Below are 17,109 nucleotides of genomic sequence, written 5' to 3'. Positions count from 1 at the left end.
GCGTTTCTTTACTGGAAACAAGTGGGCTGTCATTTCAGAAGACGTGAGTTATTGTAAAACATGAGTACAGACACAGAGCTGCCACATCGGATACAACTAAAAGGGTCATTTAAAAAGCAAACCCCAACAACTTTGTACTTTTATCTGCCAATTTTTGCACAAATGCATCCGTTTATATGAGCGGTACATGGGACTTCCCATCAAGATGTTGGTATCTGTGGTTGTTTGTATCTTTGGTAGGAGGACCTGGGTGGATCGGCGAGTTCCTAGCTAAATGGAGTCTGGATGCACTTGAATTCCATGTATTTTATTTGTTATCTCTCGATAATCCTTTTTCACCATCCCCACATTCCTCTTATTTTCTTCATATTTAATATACAGAAGACAATCTGCAACCTAGTCCTCTATAGCATCATTATTCCTCCTACCCTCTCCGACCTTGTTGAGGTGCTCCAACACAGCTCTCGGTTCTTGGAAATGTCCGTTCAGTCTGGCCCAACTCACTTGACATCACGCAAGTAGTTGGTGAATGGATAAGTACACAAGTTGGTCCACAAAGCACAAGCAGATTACTTTATGGCTTTGAAAATATGGTAGATAGATTCTTGGATTCCAAATCCAATTTAGAGTATGTAATCCAAATTTCCTTTTATATAGCACTTTTCTTAATAGGAACCAAAGCACTGGTCAGCAAGGTGGCGCGGTAGTTAGCATTGCTGTCTCACAGCTCTAGGGTCATGAATTCGATTCCCGGGCTGTATCTGTGTGGAGTTTGTATGTTTTACCCGTGTTTCCGTGGATTTCCTCCAGGTGCTCCCAAATTGTGTGCACTTTGTCTGTTTAAGAAGTTACAGCCATATTCAGCGCTGCGGAATATTTTGGTTATATAAAAATAAATTATAATAATAATAAAAAAAAAGCATTTTAAATCCATTTTCAGAATATATAAAACACGATAAAAATAAACATATTGAAGAAATACAGAAAAGAGAGATAAGCATTGGTTATTATGAAAGTATAGGTGCATAAATGAAATGCTTGTGTAAACAGATAATTCTTGAGTCTGATTTTGAAAATTTATAGACAGGAGCCCTCTTGAACTGTTCCAAAGAGTATGAACTAACAAAGCTAAAAGCTCAGGCCTCATGTGAATTACAGGAGATTCTAGGGATGGTTAGTAGTTCTTCATTTACCGATCAAAGTGAGTCTTCAGTCTGTTTTTTAAGGTTTATAGAGAGGAGGCCTCCGAAACTGTGCGAGGTAGCAGGTTCCAGTGAGTAGGTGCAGCAAAGCTAAATGCTCGGTCCTCATATGAAGTACGGGAGATTCAAGGGATGGTTAGTAGTCCTTCATTTGCTGAGCAAAGTGAGTCTTGAGTCTGTTTTTGAAGATTTGTAGCGAGGAGGCCTCTTGAACTGTGATAGGTAGCGAGTTCCAAAGAGTAGGTGCAGCAAAACTAAAAGCTTGGTATCCATATGAAGTACAGGGAGAATCAAGGGATGGTTAGTCCTTCATTTGCCTATCAGAGTGAGTCTTCAGTCTGATTTTGAAGATTTGTAGCAAGGAGGCCTCTTGAACTTAGCTAGGTAGCGAGTTCCAAAGAGTAGGTGCAGAAAAACTAAAAGCTCTGTAACCATATGAAGTACGGGAGATTCAAGGGATTGTTAGTAGTCGTTCATTTGCCTATCAGAGTGAATCTTCAATCTGATTTTGAAGATTTGTTGGGAGGTGGCCTCTAAAACTGTTCAAGGTAGCAAGTTCCAAAAACTAGGAGCAGCAAAGCTAAAAGCTTGGTCCCTATATGAAGTACAGGAGGTGCTAGGTATGATTAGTAGTCCTTCATCTGTGGACTGAAGTAAGCGAGTTGGGAATATAAGGAGTCAGAAACTGATTAGAATCTTTTGGAAGTCAATAAGTCATCTTGAAACAGACTTGCCACTTTACAGGCTGCCAATACAGTATAATGATATTCTCTGAATACAACGCGTCTCGAGATCCAGATATGTTAATGATTAATTTTGTAATTTCCATAATGTTGGTGTGCTTAGGCATCTGTTGGTTTTATACACATTTATACAAGCTGTTGTTGTTCTATTAGATGATTATCTGTTTCACGTACTCTGGACCCACTCATTCAGGTACCTATATGAAAGTAAAATATTGTGAGATGGTCGACAGATAAAAATTTCAAGAATACATAAAGTAATTACATAGCACAAATAATAAACACAGATAAATCTTACGCAAAATTGTGGAACAATTTCCAGTATTGGGCCAATTGTTATATTTTTGGTAAAATTATGTGTACATACTTCACAACATTGTTCCGAACCAAACTGGAAGACCTTACGCACAGCCTGCAGATAAAAATGGGGAGCTAGGACCCCTCCAACCTTCCTCTTCTCAAAAACTCTAGAATTGTTGTATGCACCAGTGGCACTCACCTAAATCTTCTCAACTTCCCGGCAGTCGAGACAAAGATTCCGACTGGGTGGTATGACTATGGATTGCTGCTGTTTCGGGAGGGGATTACATAAATAGCTGATTAGATTAATTTATAGTATGATATTTGAAAAATTATTAAATTTTGGGTAAGGGGAATAGTCCTTGTTGAACATGAAAATAAACTAAACAATTGTGGATGAAGACTTTATTTAATATAGTTAGGGATGATCCATCAGCTACAGAAAATGCTCACAGCTTAACCATACTTTGACGGCCATGTACAATCATCAATGCCACGCTTTTCCTACTTGTGTTATGATTGGCTGACTTAACTGGCAGATGTGATGGGTACCCTTTATTGGAGTATAATTTATTTTGTAAACCTTTCACAATAAATGTATGGAAGAATATGTGATGAAAGACAGCCAATGCCAACATCCTGCTACTGTCATGATTAATCCATAAATGACGATAAATCAAGCTGTATTTTAGGATAAAGGTAACCCAGTTAATGAAAGGATTGGTTCTAAAGTGGTAGGACGTTGTTTCCAGTTTTGTCACCATGCACTTGCCACAAAAAAAAGATGCAGATTTGTGATATTGGCGATGCCACCACCATAATAACAGGGTTATGCTTGGACTTTTTGTCTATTAACAACAAACATATCCTGCAGCATTTGGGCACCACATTTGACTCTATGCCTCATGACAAAACTGTATCCTACAGACTGACAAACATGTGAGCAAGAAGCACCCAAAATGAAACAAAACAAAGGTCTCACATAGTAATTTTGATAAATGCAAGACGCTTCACCTCATAAGCCTGCTGCAGAGAAAACATTATAGTAAAACGCGTCATGAAACAATACCCGCAACGAAGCCCAAATAGACAGGCATTCGACCAGAAGAAATCCACAATAGGCCAAATGCCAGTTCCATACATCAATATCCCACCCATAACAAAGGAACAGTTTCCATGTCTACAAGCTGTAGTAATAAAACCCTAAAACAATCAACATCATAGTGAGACATTCTCACCGCCCACTACCATTTAACAAAATCACATACAAAAATAAACGAGCCATCTGTTACTAACGCACCAGTGTCTTAGAAGACGTACAATAATCTTTCTAAAATACTCAATATTCTGCTCACACAGATTTGTACCAATCAGAGATAGAGGTTGTCCACGTCTACCAAAGATGCTTGGCTAAAAAAGTGTTGAGTAAGTTCATCCGCCCCAATTTTCTTTCGGTATTAATGAACTCAACGATAAGCCCGAACCACAGCTGGCAGACTAAATGATCTATGTAACTGGATATCCAACTGTTGATAGACCCCCCCATATCCATCTGGCCAAGTATCTAAGGTAGTTATGATGACACAGTTCTGCCAGTTATATATTGACACTCCGAATTAACAGTATGGCCTCACACATTTATCACAGCATTGAGATAGGGATACAGTGGTGGACTATGAAAGAGTATGAGGAAATAGCTTGGCCTGGACCCCACAATTGCGAACAACCATAAATGGGGGTTTATTTTAATGTCCTCTTATTGAACTGATTTATTTGCTCTTTGGAACTGTCGGGAACTATCTTGGAACTCAAGTAGGGTTAGACTCCAGTTGCTGAGAATCTTTACCTCTGGCACCAGGTAATACAATACTGAGATCACACAGGTTTAAAATAATAAATGGTAAATGGGAATCATATGTCACAATACATAAGGAAGCTAAAAAGCTGCAGAAAGATCGAGCGCCATTACTTATAATAGTATATATCCATCACCCAAATAAGAAACCACTGGCCATGAAGATGTACTCATTATCATTGCTTGCAGTACGATGTACTCACAATCGGATCAGCAATTACGGGCAACATGGTCGACAAGCTGGAAGAAGTTCAGCCTTGACATCCGTGGTGAGTTGGACTCAAACTCAAGGGAGGAACTGATGAGCTGTAATGTAGCACAGTGCCAACACTGTAGTTGGAGGCACAGCGACAACCACACAGTGAAGACAGGTGAGGCACTGGCATCTCTTTAATACCTTCAAGTTGCAAAGCTCAGCAGGTGGAGACAACTGGACACAGCAGATACAGGATTGGAGTACACTTTGTAGTACAGCGCTACATAGCAGCAAGTGAAACCAGACACCGCCAGTGCAGGAAAGGAGCACAGTAATAGTTTATTGCTAGATAACTGCAAGTGGAATGAAACTCAGCCAGTGCAGGCTGGAGCACAGTAATAGTCCATTGCTAGATAGCAGCAGGTGGATCCGGACACGACCAGTGCAGGAACGGAGCACAGCAATAGTTCTTTGCTAGATAGCAGCAAGTGGAACCAGACACAACCACTGCAGGAAAGGATCACAGTAATAATCCATTGCTAGATAGCAGCATCAGAATGCCTCTTTCTGCTGTTTCAATCACTTGGATGTGAATCAGAAAAACCAAATCGCAGCAAGAACATAAGACATAGTAAAACAACCATTAAACTGCAGTCACCCTATTCATAATTGGCTCCAGTAGTATTCTACAACTCTTCATATATACAGTAAGTGTAAGACACTCATGGAACGTAGGTACCAATACCATCTGTCACCCAGAGCTAGCTATTGAGATATTATAAAACTACCCTGCTGGCCACAAACTCCCCAGAACTAATACCACTATGTGGTCACCAAAATATACTGTAAAAACTTAAAATACTCCAAAAAACACACCTTCTTCCCACATAAAAACCGACCCCAAAATTTAATAATGCTACTGCAAAAAAAGGGTAATCTAAATTAAACGCTACTAATTCAATACACCCAACTGTTAACTACTAGTATGCCAATCAGTACCCATAAGCACTGTAAAACAAGTTACTATTTACCGATTCACGCTGTGTGTTTCTGCACAGCAAGTTTGCAAATCTGTCAGCCACACTCTGTCTGCCTAGTTAGAGAAAACCACTTTCCTCCTAATATGGCCTCCTGCCACAGAGAGGTGAAAGAAAAGCATGGTGGCCCTATTTAGTTAAGTATAAACAATCTTATTTTATGTATATTATTCAGCTATGTAATGCACAGCCTTTGCTATATACTAATATCATATAGTGGCTTTACTTGCCCTTTAAGTGCTTTATTTCTGGAGTTTAGCTTAGTTTATATAAACCCGAATTGTTTTTTTACACACTAAATTCACATTTTTTTTATTATCACTCCCTTGTACACACTTCCACACACCAGGCTATCACAATGTTGTCAGCTGTGCACACCAATACTTCCTGTTTTTTTAGCAGCTGTTGTTTTGTTTTGTTTTTTTTTTATTACAGAAGAGGTCATGACCATAAATCAACATCATCATTTATTTATATAGCGCCACTGATTCTGCAGCGCTGTACAGAGAACTCCTCCACATCAGTCCCTGCCCCATTGGAGCTTACAGTCTAAATTCCCTAACATACACACACACACACACACACACAAACTAGGGCCAATTTTTGCTAGCAGCCAATTAACCTACTAGTATAGTTCTAGACACGTCCTTATTATTCTATGTCCACAAACAATACATAGACTTATTACAAATTACCATTATAGCGTTATTACAGACTTTGCATTACTCAAAAAGAAGCCTGCTATAGGCCTGTAAACAGAAGGTTATAAAATACAGTTGAACAGCCCAACCATGAAACTCTGAAATACTTTGCAGTCCACTTGGTAATCTAATAATTTGCTAAACTAATAGCTGTAGTTGCCAGTTAGAGATTAGCATAGACCAATTGTCCAGATGTGAGTAAGGGGAAAAGCTGTGTATTATCACGAAGATGGAGAAGCCTGTTATAGATTTAATAATGTGAAGCTGCCAAGAAATTGCCCTTAAATACAATGAGTATTTTATAATCTTATTTTTATACAATTGCCCTTAGGGACCCTCATAACAGTGATCAAAACATACTTGTCTACTGTCTCAGAATCCCGAACTTCGGAATTGTACAGCAGGGGTGGCCCGTGATGACATTATGTTGTCACGTCCCCCACACTGGTCCAAAATGTAGTCAAGTTATGGATCAATAGATCCTGTGAGGACCAAACTCTCAGCAAATATGGCACTAAGTTCAACCACAGACAGACCAAAGCTGCAGCATGTTGGTTCTGGGGTTTGAAGCCATTTCTGTGATTTCTGACAGAGTAATGGTCTATGATGACTACTTAAAGGGCCATCCACACTGCGTTCATCTCTTGATAGGGCAATAGACCACAGGTAGTTCTACAACCTCTCGAAAGCACAACCCATATGGGGGAAATGTTTTTGGGCTGATCCAAAGACAGATTTTAGTCCCACATTGGTGAGACCATGAACGTTGGTCACTGTCATCTTACAGCTCCACTCTTGTATCATGTGTTATTATTATTATTATTATTATTATTATTATCATTATCCTTTATTTGTTAGGCGCCACAAGGCTTCTGCAGCGCCGCACACAGTACAAACAGTAGACTATACAGGGTATAACAGTACAGAACAATAAACAAAAAGTACCAATACTTCAGAAACTCCAGGCAGTCTGATGCAAAAAACACGGAGCAGAAGAACAGGTGAGGGGACAGGAGGGAAGAGGGCCCTGCTCATGCGAGCTTACATCCTAAGGGAGGGTTAAACAGACCAGGCACAAGAGGAGCCAGTTGAGGCAATGGGAGAGAGGGGAGAAAGAGCGGAGGAGATGGTTGGTAGGCTTTAAGAAAGAGGTGAGTTTTGAGTGCACATTTGAAGGAGCACAGAGTAGGAGAGAGGCGGATGGAGCGAGGGAGGTCATTCCAGTGAAGGGGGGCTGCACGGGAAAAGTCCTGGATTCTGGAATGGGAAGAGTTGATCAGAGTGGAGGAGAGGTGGCGGTCATTGGCCGAGCGCAGGGAGTGGGCGGGAGTGTGAATGGAGAGGAGGTTAGAGATATAAGGGGCAGTAGAGTGGGAGAGAGCCTTGTAAGTAGTGGTGAGGAGTTTGAAAAGAATTCTGTAGGGGAAGGGGAGCCAGTGTAGGGCAAGGCAGAGAGGGGAGGCAGAGGAGGAGCGGCGTGAGAGGTAGATGAGTCTTGCAGCTGCATTGAGTATAGAGCGGAGGGGGGAGAGACGGGAGTGGGGGAGGCCGGTGAGGAGGAGGTTACAATAATCGAGGCGGGAGATGATGAGTGCGTGGATGATGGTTTTGGTGGCCTCCTGAGAGAGAAAGGGACGTATGCGGGCGATGTTGCGTAGTTGGTGTTAATATGATAAGATTTTACATACCGTGGGATGATTAACCGTACTGTACACACTGTTTACTTCTTGTTGTGCGCTTGCTCCGTTATTTTTATAACAGTTTTGTCTTTGAGACGGACTTTCCTGAAACAAACAAAAATTATATCTTCAATTTTTAAATTTCACTCTTTTGGCTGATGTTTCTGTAGGCTCTCATGTTGATGTCTCTGATAAAAGTTCATTGATGAGAAATGTTAAATTCACACAACAATCATTTCAATATAATCACACCAGGTTGGTGGTGCCTTCCACTACATATCCCAGTCCCCCTCTTGTCGCCCCTAGTCACCAAGAGTGGCTTGAATATTTAAGACATTAAATGTTATTCTAAAATATGATTGACTACGAACTCAGGTTAAGGCGATAACTCTGAGATATTACTGTAGCTAGGGGGAACAGGAATCGGTTTTCTTTTTAACAATTGATTACAAAATCATATGATACAATGGTCTTGTTATTCTTTCTCCTATTTCTTCTAAATGTTATAGAATAAAAGCTTCTACTGATTGTATATATGTCTAGGTGCTTTAAAGGGCCACTAAACCACAACACTAAAATTTTCAGCTATGAGCCATGAAGATAAAATACATTGTCCATTGACCTGACATTTCATTGCAGCTCTGTTATGGCGATAACAGAAGGGGTTTTTGAGTGGAACAAGTATGGCCACAATCTGGGGAGTACGGCCAGTACTGCTGTGAAGGGCCCAGACAGACCTCTCCGTTTGTCCAGGCTCCCTGGGCTGTCCGGGCCCCTCAGTCTGACTGACAGTGCTGCCCCTTCTTCTCCGCGATGCTGCAGCTCCGCCTCCCAGGCTCTGATAGGCTGGGAGCGTGGGACAGTGACGTCATCACTGCGCGCCGCGCTCCCAGTGTATCAGGGACCGGGAGCTGCAGCATCGCGAAGGAGAAGGTAAGTTGATTAGGTACTCATTTTATAGGAGAGGGGCAGATAGTAGAGGACATTAACCATGGGGGTCGGGGAGAAGGGAACTGTGGGGGAGGGCATTAACTGTGATTGGGGGGGAGAGGAGGACATTAACTGTGATTGGGGGGGAGAAGGGCAGGCTGGGCTGGGGGTCAGGAGGGCTTCTGCCCCCTGGGCCAGTCTCATATGGGCTATCTTGGGCTGGGTCACTGGGCCACCTGCATTTTTTCCCCTTTAAAATAGACTGCCCCTGGGCTAAACTTTGCCAGCCCTCCCCTGGAGAAGGGGACATTTACTGTGATTGTGGGGAGAGGAGAGGGAGACATTTACTGTGATTGCGGGGAGGGGAGGGGGGGACATTTACTGTGATTGCAGGGAGGGGAGAGGGGGACATTTACTGTGATTGCGGGGGTGAGGGGAACATTTACTTTGGAGGGAGGGGAGATGGGGACATTTACTGTGATTGCCGGGGAGAGGGGAACATTTACTTTGGGAGGAGGGGAACATTTACTGTGATGAGGGAGTGGGAAGAATGTACTGTGATGAGGGAGAGGGGCACATGTATGGCGAAGAGGGAGGGGGGCACATGTATGGGGAGGGGGGGCCCTGCCAGATTAATTAGTACTAGGCGCCACAGTTTCTGATGGCAGCCCTGGCCACAATACTTTTTAAACAGACAACTAATGCAAAAGGCATTTATCAGTATATGAAATGTACATACTGTGGAATTCGCAACAAAACTATACACGGTTTCTGGTGCCGGTTGCACATTCTGCTTATTTTCTTGTCTTTGTGATTTATTTTTCTGAAACAAGAAAAATGAATGTTTCTCTTTGCCAGTTTTCTTGACAGGTTACAGTTTTGGTTATATATTAAGTTTTTAATTTCTCTTTGAGAATTATGAACATATGAATTGAGTAAACTATTGATTTTGTATTATGTTTTTTGTTACAAATTGTTTAAACATCAAAATATTATTTTAGGTACACAGAGATGAGGTGACACCTGTCTTCTCTGTAAAGCTGTAGCCAATCATTTTGTTATTGGAGTTTGGAGCTAATTTACATACATAAATTATTAATTTATTGCTAGATGTATAAAAATGGTTTGTTTTTTTACTTTTTATTTTTTTTGCACAGACAGACACCAGGCAATAGATTTACTAAACTGCGGGTTTGAAAAAGTAGCGTTGTTACCTATAGCAACCAATCAGATTCTAGCTGTGGTTTTGTAGAATGTGCTAAATAAATGACAGCTAGAATCTGATTGGTTGCTATAGGACACATCTCCACTTTTTCAAACATGCAGTTTAGTAAATATACCCCAGGGTATTTAGGTACACATTTTATAATATAATTTACAACCAATCAGCAAGTTTTAATTTGTCTATTGCAAGTTGGACAATAAAAGAGCTTCTGAGTGGTTGCTATGATTTGGTGCAGAGTTTCACATAAATGCAATGTTTGCAAACAAATATAATATATATATATCATACTTGCCAACTCTCCCTGCATGTCAGGGAGACTCCCTGAAATAGGGGTGATCTCCCTCACTCCCAGAAGAGTCTGGCATTCTCCCTGATGCTGAGCCAGTACAAGACGTGGTTGGCTTCGCCATCTGTGGCATGATGACACAGTTCAGAAATTGTGTCCTATGCCCATGTATTGATGCCTATGGAGGTGGCCATTTTCATGGAGACCAAGATTTAATCAAAGACTGACAGGTAAGACAACATGACTTCAGTAATGGAGACAGAAATGTAAAAGACACTTCAGTCTCTAGAGAGTCATTAGCTGCTTTTCTTTAACGCATAGTTGCCTACTCTCTCGGAATGTCCAGGAGACTCCCGCATTTCTGGGAGACCTCCCGGTTCTCGCCCCCGACAATAGATAAGTGGTGGGGCTTAATGACGCAAATATTGTGTCATCTTAGCTCCGCCCCCTGCTGTAATTGGCCAAAATTGTGACAATCGTTTAGGGGACAGGGCCAAAATGATACGATTTGTCAAGCCCTGCCCCCGCACGCCCACCTCTCCCGGGATCTGCCTGAAGCCAACGAGAAAAAGTTGGCATGTAAAATATATATATATATATAAAACTGTATACAAGAATAATGATATTGGTTTATGGTATAAAACATGAGGTTGGTGGCTTGATATGAATGTAATTTTTTTTCTTCTAAAAATGTAATAACTTTTGTTCTTAAAATGATCATTAGAAGACAAATATAGTTCCCTGTAACACTGGTATAACATACCCGCACAGGCTGAACCTCACTATACAAAGAAGTCACCACGCTTTGCTCAGGTCTTGTAGCGGAATCATATTGATTTTCCTCATGTCTTGGTGAATCAACCACCTACAGAAGAGAAATATGTTTGCTATTTAAAGTTTTTATTTTTTTCAGATCACACTCGCTTATTTGGTTATGTGTAAATTGTATATTAGTTAGCAAATCTTTATTGCCTAAATGTTGAAAAGTCGGAGACAATGACTGTTTTCATCTCGAGCCCAATAAAAAATAAAAAATATTTATTGTGAATTACACTCACTCATGGTAATATTCACGTCTAAGAAAGGGTTTCCCTCCGCAGTCAAGTTATGCTCATTTTCCAAGCTTTTAAATTAAATAAAAGAACACAGAACTGTCAATGTATACAGAACTGACACATTTCCCCTTCCATTCCAAAAATAAGACACATTTGCTAAATTTAGGTGTTGTCAGGAAGGTTTTAAATGATAAAAACAGAATGCAGTTATAACCTGAACATAGGTTGTTGGTGTCTCAATTTCTTGGCGTTTTCCTGAAAAAAATAATATATATATGATTTACTTTAGACTATGCATTGAAAATATAAGATATAAGCATACCAGGGATGAAGACATTAATTAAAGAGATCCTTTCATCCTGTTAATGTTTACATTTGTTGTGTGAAATTAAATCTAAGTTTACTTTGCAATTAAAAAAAACCCTTAGTTAAAATATATCCAGTTTTGTTCTTAATATGTTGCTCTTTCGAAATATTCAAAACTACATTTGGGTGGGTGTTGAAAGCCGTTACTTCATTCTTTGTGGTAACATGTATATTAGGCAAGGCATGTCATGTACACTGGACTGTTCACACACGTTACAGAGACAACTCAGAAGAAAGACCTTCTGAATTTCTATTCAATGTACAGGGTGAGTCAAAAGTCGCAGTACACCCTTTTATTTCAAAAACTCTACAGGAATTGGGAAAACCTGAATACTCCAGTAAGGTATGGGTGACGTGGTCTATCTTTTACGGTATGTACCAAACATGGGCGCCATCTTGAAATCGGCCAATCGGCCCAATTCCTGTAGAGTTTTTGAAATAAAAGGGTGTACTGCGACTTTTGACTCACCCTGTATAGTTGGTTTACCAGCCGGGTAGAAGTTTTGTCTTTTGTCAGATCTGAATATCAGAATAAACTTGTGTTAAACATTTGCTCAGACGGACCATGGAAACGTGGAAATTAGATGAAATCTTACAATTCTGCTGTGTGGTTAAAAAAAAAAGTCCATGTTCACATGAGAATATATGAGCCACATCTTTTTCCACCGCTCTTAAATAACTCCCTGTTTACCTACTAGTTGTATTGCAAATATTGGGCACTGCGATGGGAGAATCAAGATGGAATTATTAAGGCAAATTCGGTTGTGGAAGGAGAGGTGTTTACTCTATTCAATGGTTAAAATACGATCATACAGACAATATATTTTGATCACACTTGTATAGGCATGAACTGTTTCTATGGCAAGGCAGTTTTTAAAGACCTTCACATGATGTACAGAATGGTAGATATTTATTATAGTTATTCCACATGCAACTGTGTAATATAGGTGGTCACTATGGGTAACACCAATCAGGTGCTAGCTGTCATTTTTCTAGTGTAGTTTAGTAAATGGAAGCAAACATCTGATTGGTTGCTTTGGGCAAAATCAGCTCCTCTGTACAGTTACCTGTGGAATAGTTTTCATATTCTAATGTGGAATGTAGTAATGGAATCATAGTTTAATCTGTAAATGGTTTTCTTCTAAAAACCCACAGTATCTTCACAATCAAAATATTTAGCACCTCTAAGGAAATATTTTAGATATACAAACTGTACAGAAGCAATCACACGTATCACCAAAAAACCATTGATTGTCAGGAAACATCATTAACAGAGGGATAGATGTTCAGTTGTCTACAGACTGTCTGCTGTTAACTACAGTCATTACCAACCATCCATTTATAAATAAAAATTAATAGCTAGTGCCGACAGTAGGGACAATAATGAAAATGAGTTAACTATGCAATCAGCTGGTGTAACCCATAGCAATGTGGAAGATATTTGCTTTAATGTTCTAAATTGTAACAAAACCACTTGAATTTAAGAGCTTTGTTTTATGTAGAAGTGTTTTTGACACCACAAACTTCCTGCATCAGTTTGACAGGACACTTATATGTTGATAATGTTTACAAGCTAGGATTGGCTAAACATTGGCCTAGCCCCTCCCACTTCTGACTTGCATACACATGGACGCAAGGGTGATTGGTGAGATGACATGCTCTGTGCTGCCGTCAACATTCTAATGTTCTGATTGGCTTGTTCTAGCCTCACCCCCTTCATCTCCTGTTCATCTGTATGTACCCATTTTTAAACAACGAATACAATAGGCGTTGTGACTCTAGTCAAATGACAGATTCTGATTAGCTGCCATGGCCCAGCTTGTGTTAATAGGGTGATAGTATTTATCTGTAGTTGAGGAATTTAAATAATAGGAGAAGAAAAATATAGAATATAAGAAAATAATACCACTTTGTAAATAGCACCATTGTATTGTAATACTGGGTAACTAAATGGGACTCTCTATGGGAATTATGTGGACTATGTAAGTTAATTTCTTATCTGTATCGGAAGAGACCTTAGAAGCACTATAATCCTGATTTACACATTGTACATTTGTTCTAACAGGAGAAGATATTTTTAGGTTTGCAGCAGATCAAATAGATTACGTATTTGTACTACTTTATAAGGACTTGGAAACTTCTAAATGTAAATGTTCAGTAATGAAGCATGAATACAGATGTATACCCTGGGGTCCCACAGTAGCTGTGTTATAATAAAAAGTAAGACAGTAGAAGCCACACACACATATTTGTGACATTGTCCTAAGTGGTTGTGGAAAACAGTGTATACTGCAAAGCATAGCATGTCAGTTATGCCTGCTGTGTATGAATCCACCAAACTGCAACTTATAAAGAGTTTTTCTATTACCCTGGATATAAATACATATTGAATGATACTTACTTTTTATTTTTGTCTTCCAGAGTATAAAATAAACAACTACAAGGATAGCAATGATAAGTAATATAACAGCTACAACAATGTGAGTCCTTTTAGATTGTGAATCATCTGGTTCTGGTCCTGAAATAGGAGTGTAGACAACATTGATGATATACAGTAGAATAAGATAATATAAAAGTATGAGATAAAAAACATGGGAAGCCCCAACACATTCAGTATTCTATATACATTGTATCAGGTAGTGTGAATAACGAGTATAACAGATTTATATGTTATTTATACATTTACATAATAGGTGTCAAAATGCTTTCAGCCACCTGCAATCCTCCATTTTCGGTACCACTGCAGAGCTAAAATTATTTTCAATTTATCAAATGCTGAGTCATTTGGCCTCAGAAAAAGAGCATGACTGATATTTGGAAACGTTTTAGTGTTATAAAGAGGGATGACTTTATATTTGATTTTATTGCATCAATATGTCATTGTAGTGCCTGAGAATGTTTAAATACTGCAAATTCTACCACTTCTAAACATCTGAAAGTCAAGTTGACCGGCATAGAGATAACATCTAATCCTGGGACATTAATTCCATCTATAATAATTAGAAATGCTCAGTTGATTTCACTTCCGGTAGGAGCACCTTTGTACACCTTCATTTTGTATGTGTTTTTATCTTATATTTATTTTTTTATATGCAAATGGAATTACTACATTTTGGATATTGAGACAATATTACGCTACATCCTTCTTGTTTTTCACTTTTGGGTATTAATGTGGAAAACATCTCTGGAAGATTGGATGTACAAGATAAAGAAACCTTTAAGGGCCTATTCCCAAAGTCATTCTGGTAGGCGTTTAACCAAAAGGGACACTTGTGTGAGCCTATGGTACAGGTCTGCACATTATTGTGATTTCATCACAAGAGAACAATTTGGAGGATCTTTAAAAAGACATTAGTTTTGTTATCACTCAAGAATCTGTTTGGTACGGTCACACCACAAGATGTATATACACATCAAGAAGCTGAAAATACATCTTATATTTAACAAACCGTTGGGGTGTTGGAAATACAATACTTCATGTGTATTTAAACAAATTGCACTATGTCTGTGTTTGTTTTTTTGTTTTCTATATGATGTGGCTGGTCAATATTGTATGATGAAGAATCATGTGATCTGATTTCACAAATTCGAACTTGACGTGAATATTATAAGTATTATAGATATTGCATAACTAATTTATTATGTGATTATTTGGTTTTCTTTTCATAGTTATATTTTTGGGTTACACACTAGCGCTAGAGATCTTTTCATTTTTGCATCTCTATGTAACTTTCATTAGTTTGTGAAAAGCATTCGCAGGGGTGTAACAAAGCCGCTTCACCCTTCCAAGGTCCCCGCGCATGCGTAGTGATGCCCTATTTGGAGTAGAGTGTGGGTCTCAGAGGGTAGACCATCATTGCCAGGCCTTACCGCTATAGTGCTTGGCGATGCCGGTCCATCTATTTAAACCAGCGTTAAGGAAAATGTTCTATCTCTGCACTGCACAAAATCTTCGTTATCGAAATGCATGATTAACATTTCACGGCCAGCTGAGCGGTGCTCAGCTCCCCGGTCATACTGACTAGCAGCAGTAAGAGGACTCTTACTAGTCGCTGGTCAGTCTGGGGTAAATCTGTTCATGCATGAGTGGGCTTGCCGATTCGAACATGTGCAGAGAAACTGGAAGACTGAACTTGGGCTTCTTGTTCCAGATACAACAAAAAAATAATAAATTTATAAAAATAAATGTATAAATTAATAAAATAAACTTTATTTAAACAAAAAAAATAAAAATGCTATATTTTAATAAAGCATTTTTTCTTCTTCGCACTCCATGGCATCTATAACTATGGATAGCTTCCTTTTCCAGGTTAGGTAGAGATGGGTAGCAAAAAACATTCCCCAGATGGTATATAAGATAGCTCCTCCTTTTCCTCTTTCTAGGCCAGGTAGCGTATATTGTTTTCTGTAAGTAGGGGCTTACCTTCTCTGGAAATCCTGGTGACGCATAAGTGAATGTATGAGAGCTGTGGATGGGGCTGACTTCCTGGGTGCATCAGATCGCTGCCTTAGGAGAGATTCTAATGCAGTACCTTTTGAATTTAGAACCTGTTCCTGGATGCCGGTGGTCGGCATTGTATCACATGTCATTGGGAGGAACAGACTGTGTGTCTGCACTGACCTGCTTGGAGCTTCCCTGAATGAGGGAAATGTTTTACCAACTGAGTCTGCAGGACGTGGCTCACAGCCCAGGTCAGAGCTCAAACAGCTCAAGAGCAGGTAATTTCTCTTGTTCCAGGAGGTCAAGAAGGTACAGATTTTTACTTGAGACTTGCTGATAAGAAAGGCATCACGGACCTTTCGCACAATCCTGGATTCAAAAAGACTCAACAAGTCTGTTCATAACAGACATTTCCTCATGGAGTCTGTAAATTCCTTAGGCGAAGAGAACTTAATCACATCCATAGTTCTTCAGGATGGCTATTTTAATATCCCTGTGGCTGTTCATCACAGGAAGTTATACTTACGATTTTGTGTACTGGGCCAGCACTCTCAGTTCACTTGCTGACTTTTCAGGTTGGCTACATCTCGGAGAACTTTTACCAAGGTGTTAGCCACATTTATAGTGGAACTGAGGAAGCAAGGAGTGAAGAGATGTCCTTATCTGGATGACATTCTTGTGGCGCAGAATTCAGAACACAGTGTCAGTTGCAAGACTGTCCAAGTAATGTAGTTTCTGTATTAGCATGGCTGTATTCTGAACAAGGTGAAAAGTCATCTTATCCCATCACAACGTATTCAGTTCCTGGGGGTCCAGATAGACATCATGCAGGACAAAGTATTATTATCATAGGAAAGGTGTATCAAGATCCAGTCCTTAGCACGTCAGCTGCAGACTGTGAGGCAAGTCTCAATAAAGAAAGGTCTACAATCGGTGGGTATGTTCCCATTCACTATAGGAATAAACTCGTGGGCAAGCTGACATAACCGCAATCTCCTAATAGTCCCGATAGAGCTCATAAGGATATTGGATTACAGAAGGACTTCCCTGAACCAGATCATTACCTTGTCAGAAATCACCAGACAGTCGCTAA

The 17,109-nt window shown here is 39.7% G+C and overlaps 1 protein-coding gene across 1 annotated transcript in view; it reads right to left on the bottom strand.

The window, feature by feature from the left end:
- Positions 1 to 2,054: 2,054 nt before the first annotated feature.
- Positions 2,055 to 17,109, bottom strand: part of LOC142109101 (SLAM family member 5-like) — a 31,333-nt gene continuing 16,278 nt past the window's right edge. Inside the window, exons 4-9 of the mRNA XM_075193141.1 lie at positions 13,977 to 14,093; positions 11,424 to 11,464; positions 10,918 to 11,019; positions 9,383 to 9,466; positions 7,723 to 7,818; positions 2,055 to 2,142 (exon numbers count right to left, since the gene is read on the bottom strand). Coding sequence (XP_075049242.1) covers positions 2,131 to 2,142; positions 7,723 to 7,818; positions 9,383 to 9,466; positions 10,918 to 11,019; positions 11,424 to 11,464; positions 13,977 to 14,093 — 452 coding nt within the window. The 3' untranslated portion in view covers positions 2,055 to 2,130. The remainder of the gene's footprint in view (positions 2,143 to 7,722; positions 7,819 to 9,382; positions 9,467 to 10,917; positions 11,020 to 11,423; positions 11,465 to 13,976; positions 14,094 to 17,109) is intronic.

Source organism: Mixophyes fleayi, chromosome 12 (assembly GCF_038048845.1).
Source record: "Mixophyes fleayi isolate aMixFle1 chromosome 12, aMixFle1.hap1, whole genome shotgun sequence".
Lineage (NCBI taxonomy): Eukaryota > Metazoa > Chordata > Amphibia > Anura > Limnodynastidae > Mixophyes > Mixophyes fleayi.
Note: the sequence above shows the minus strand (reverse complement) of the source record. Positions and strands in the feature narration are given on the sequence as shown.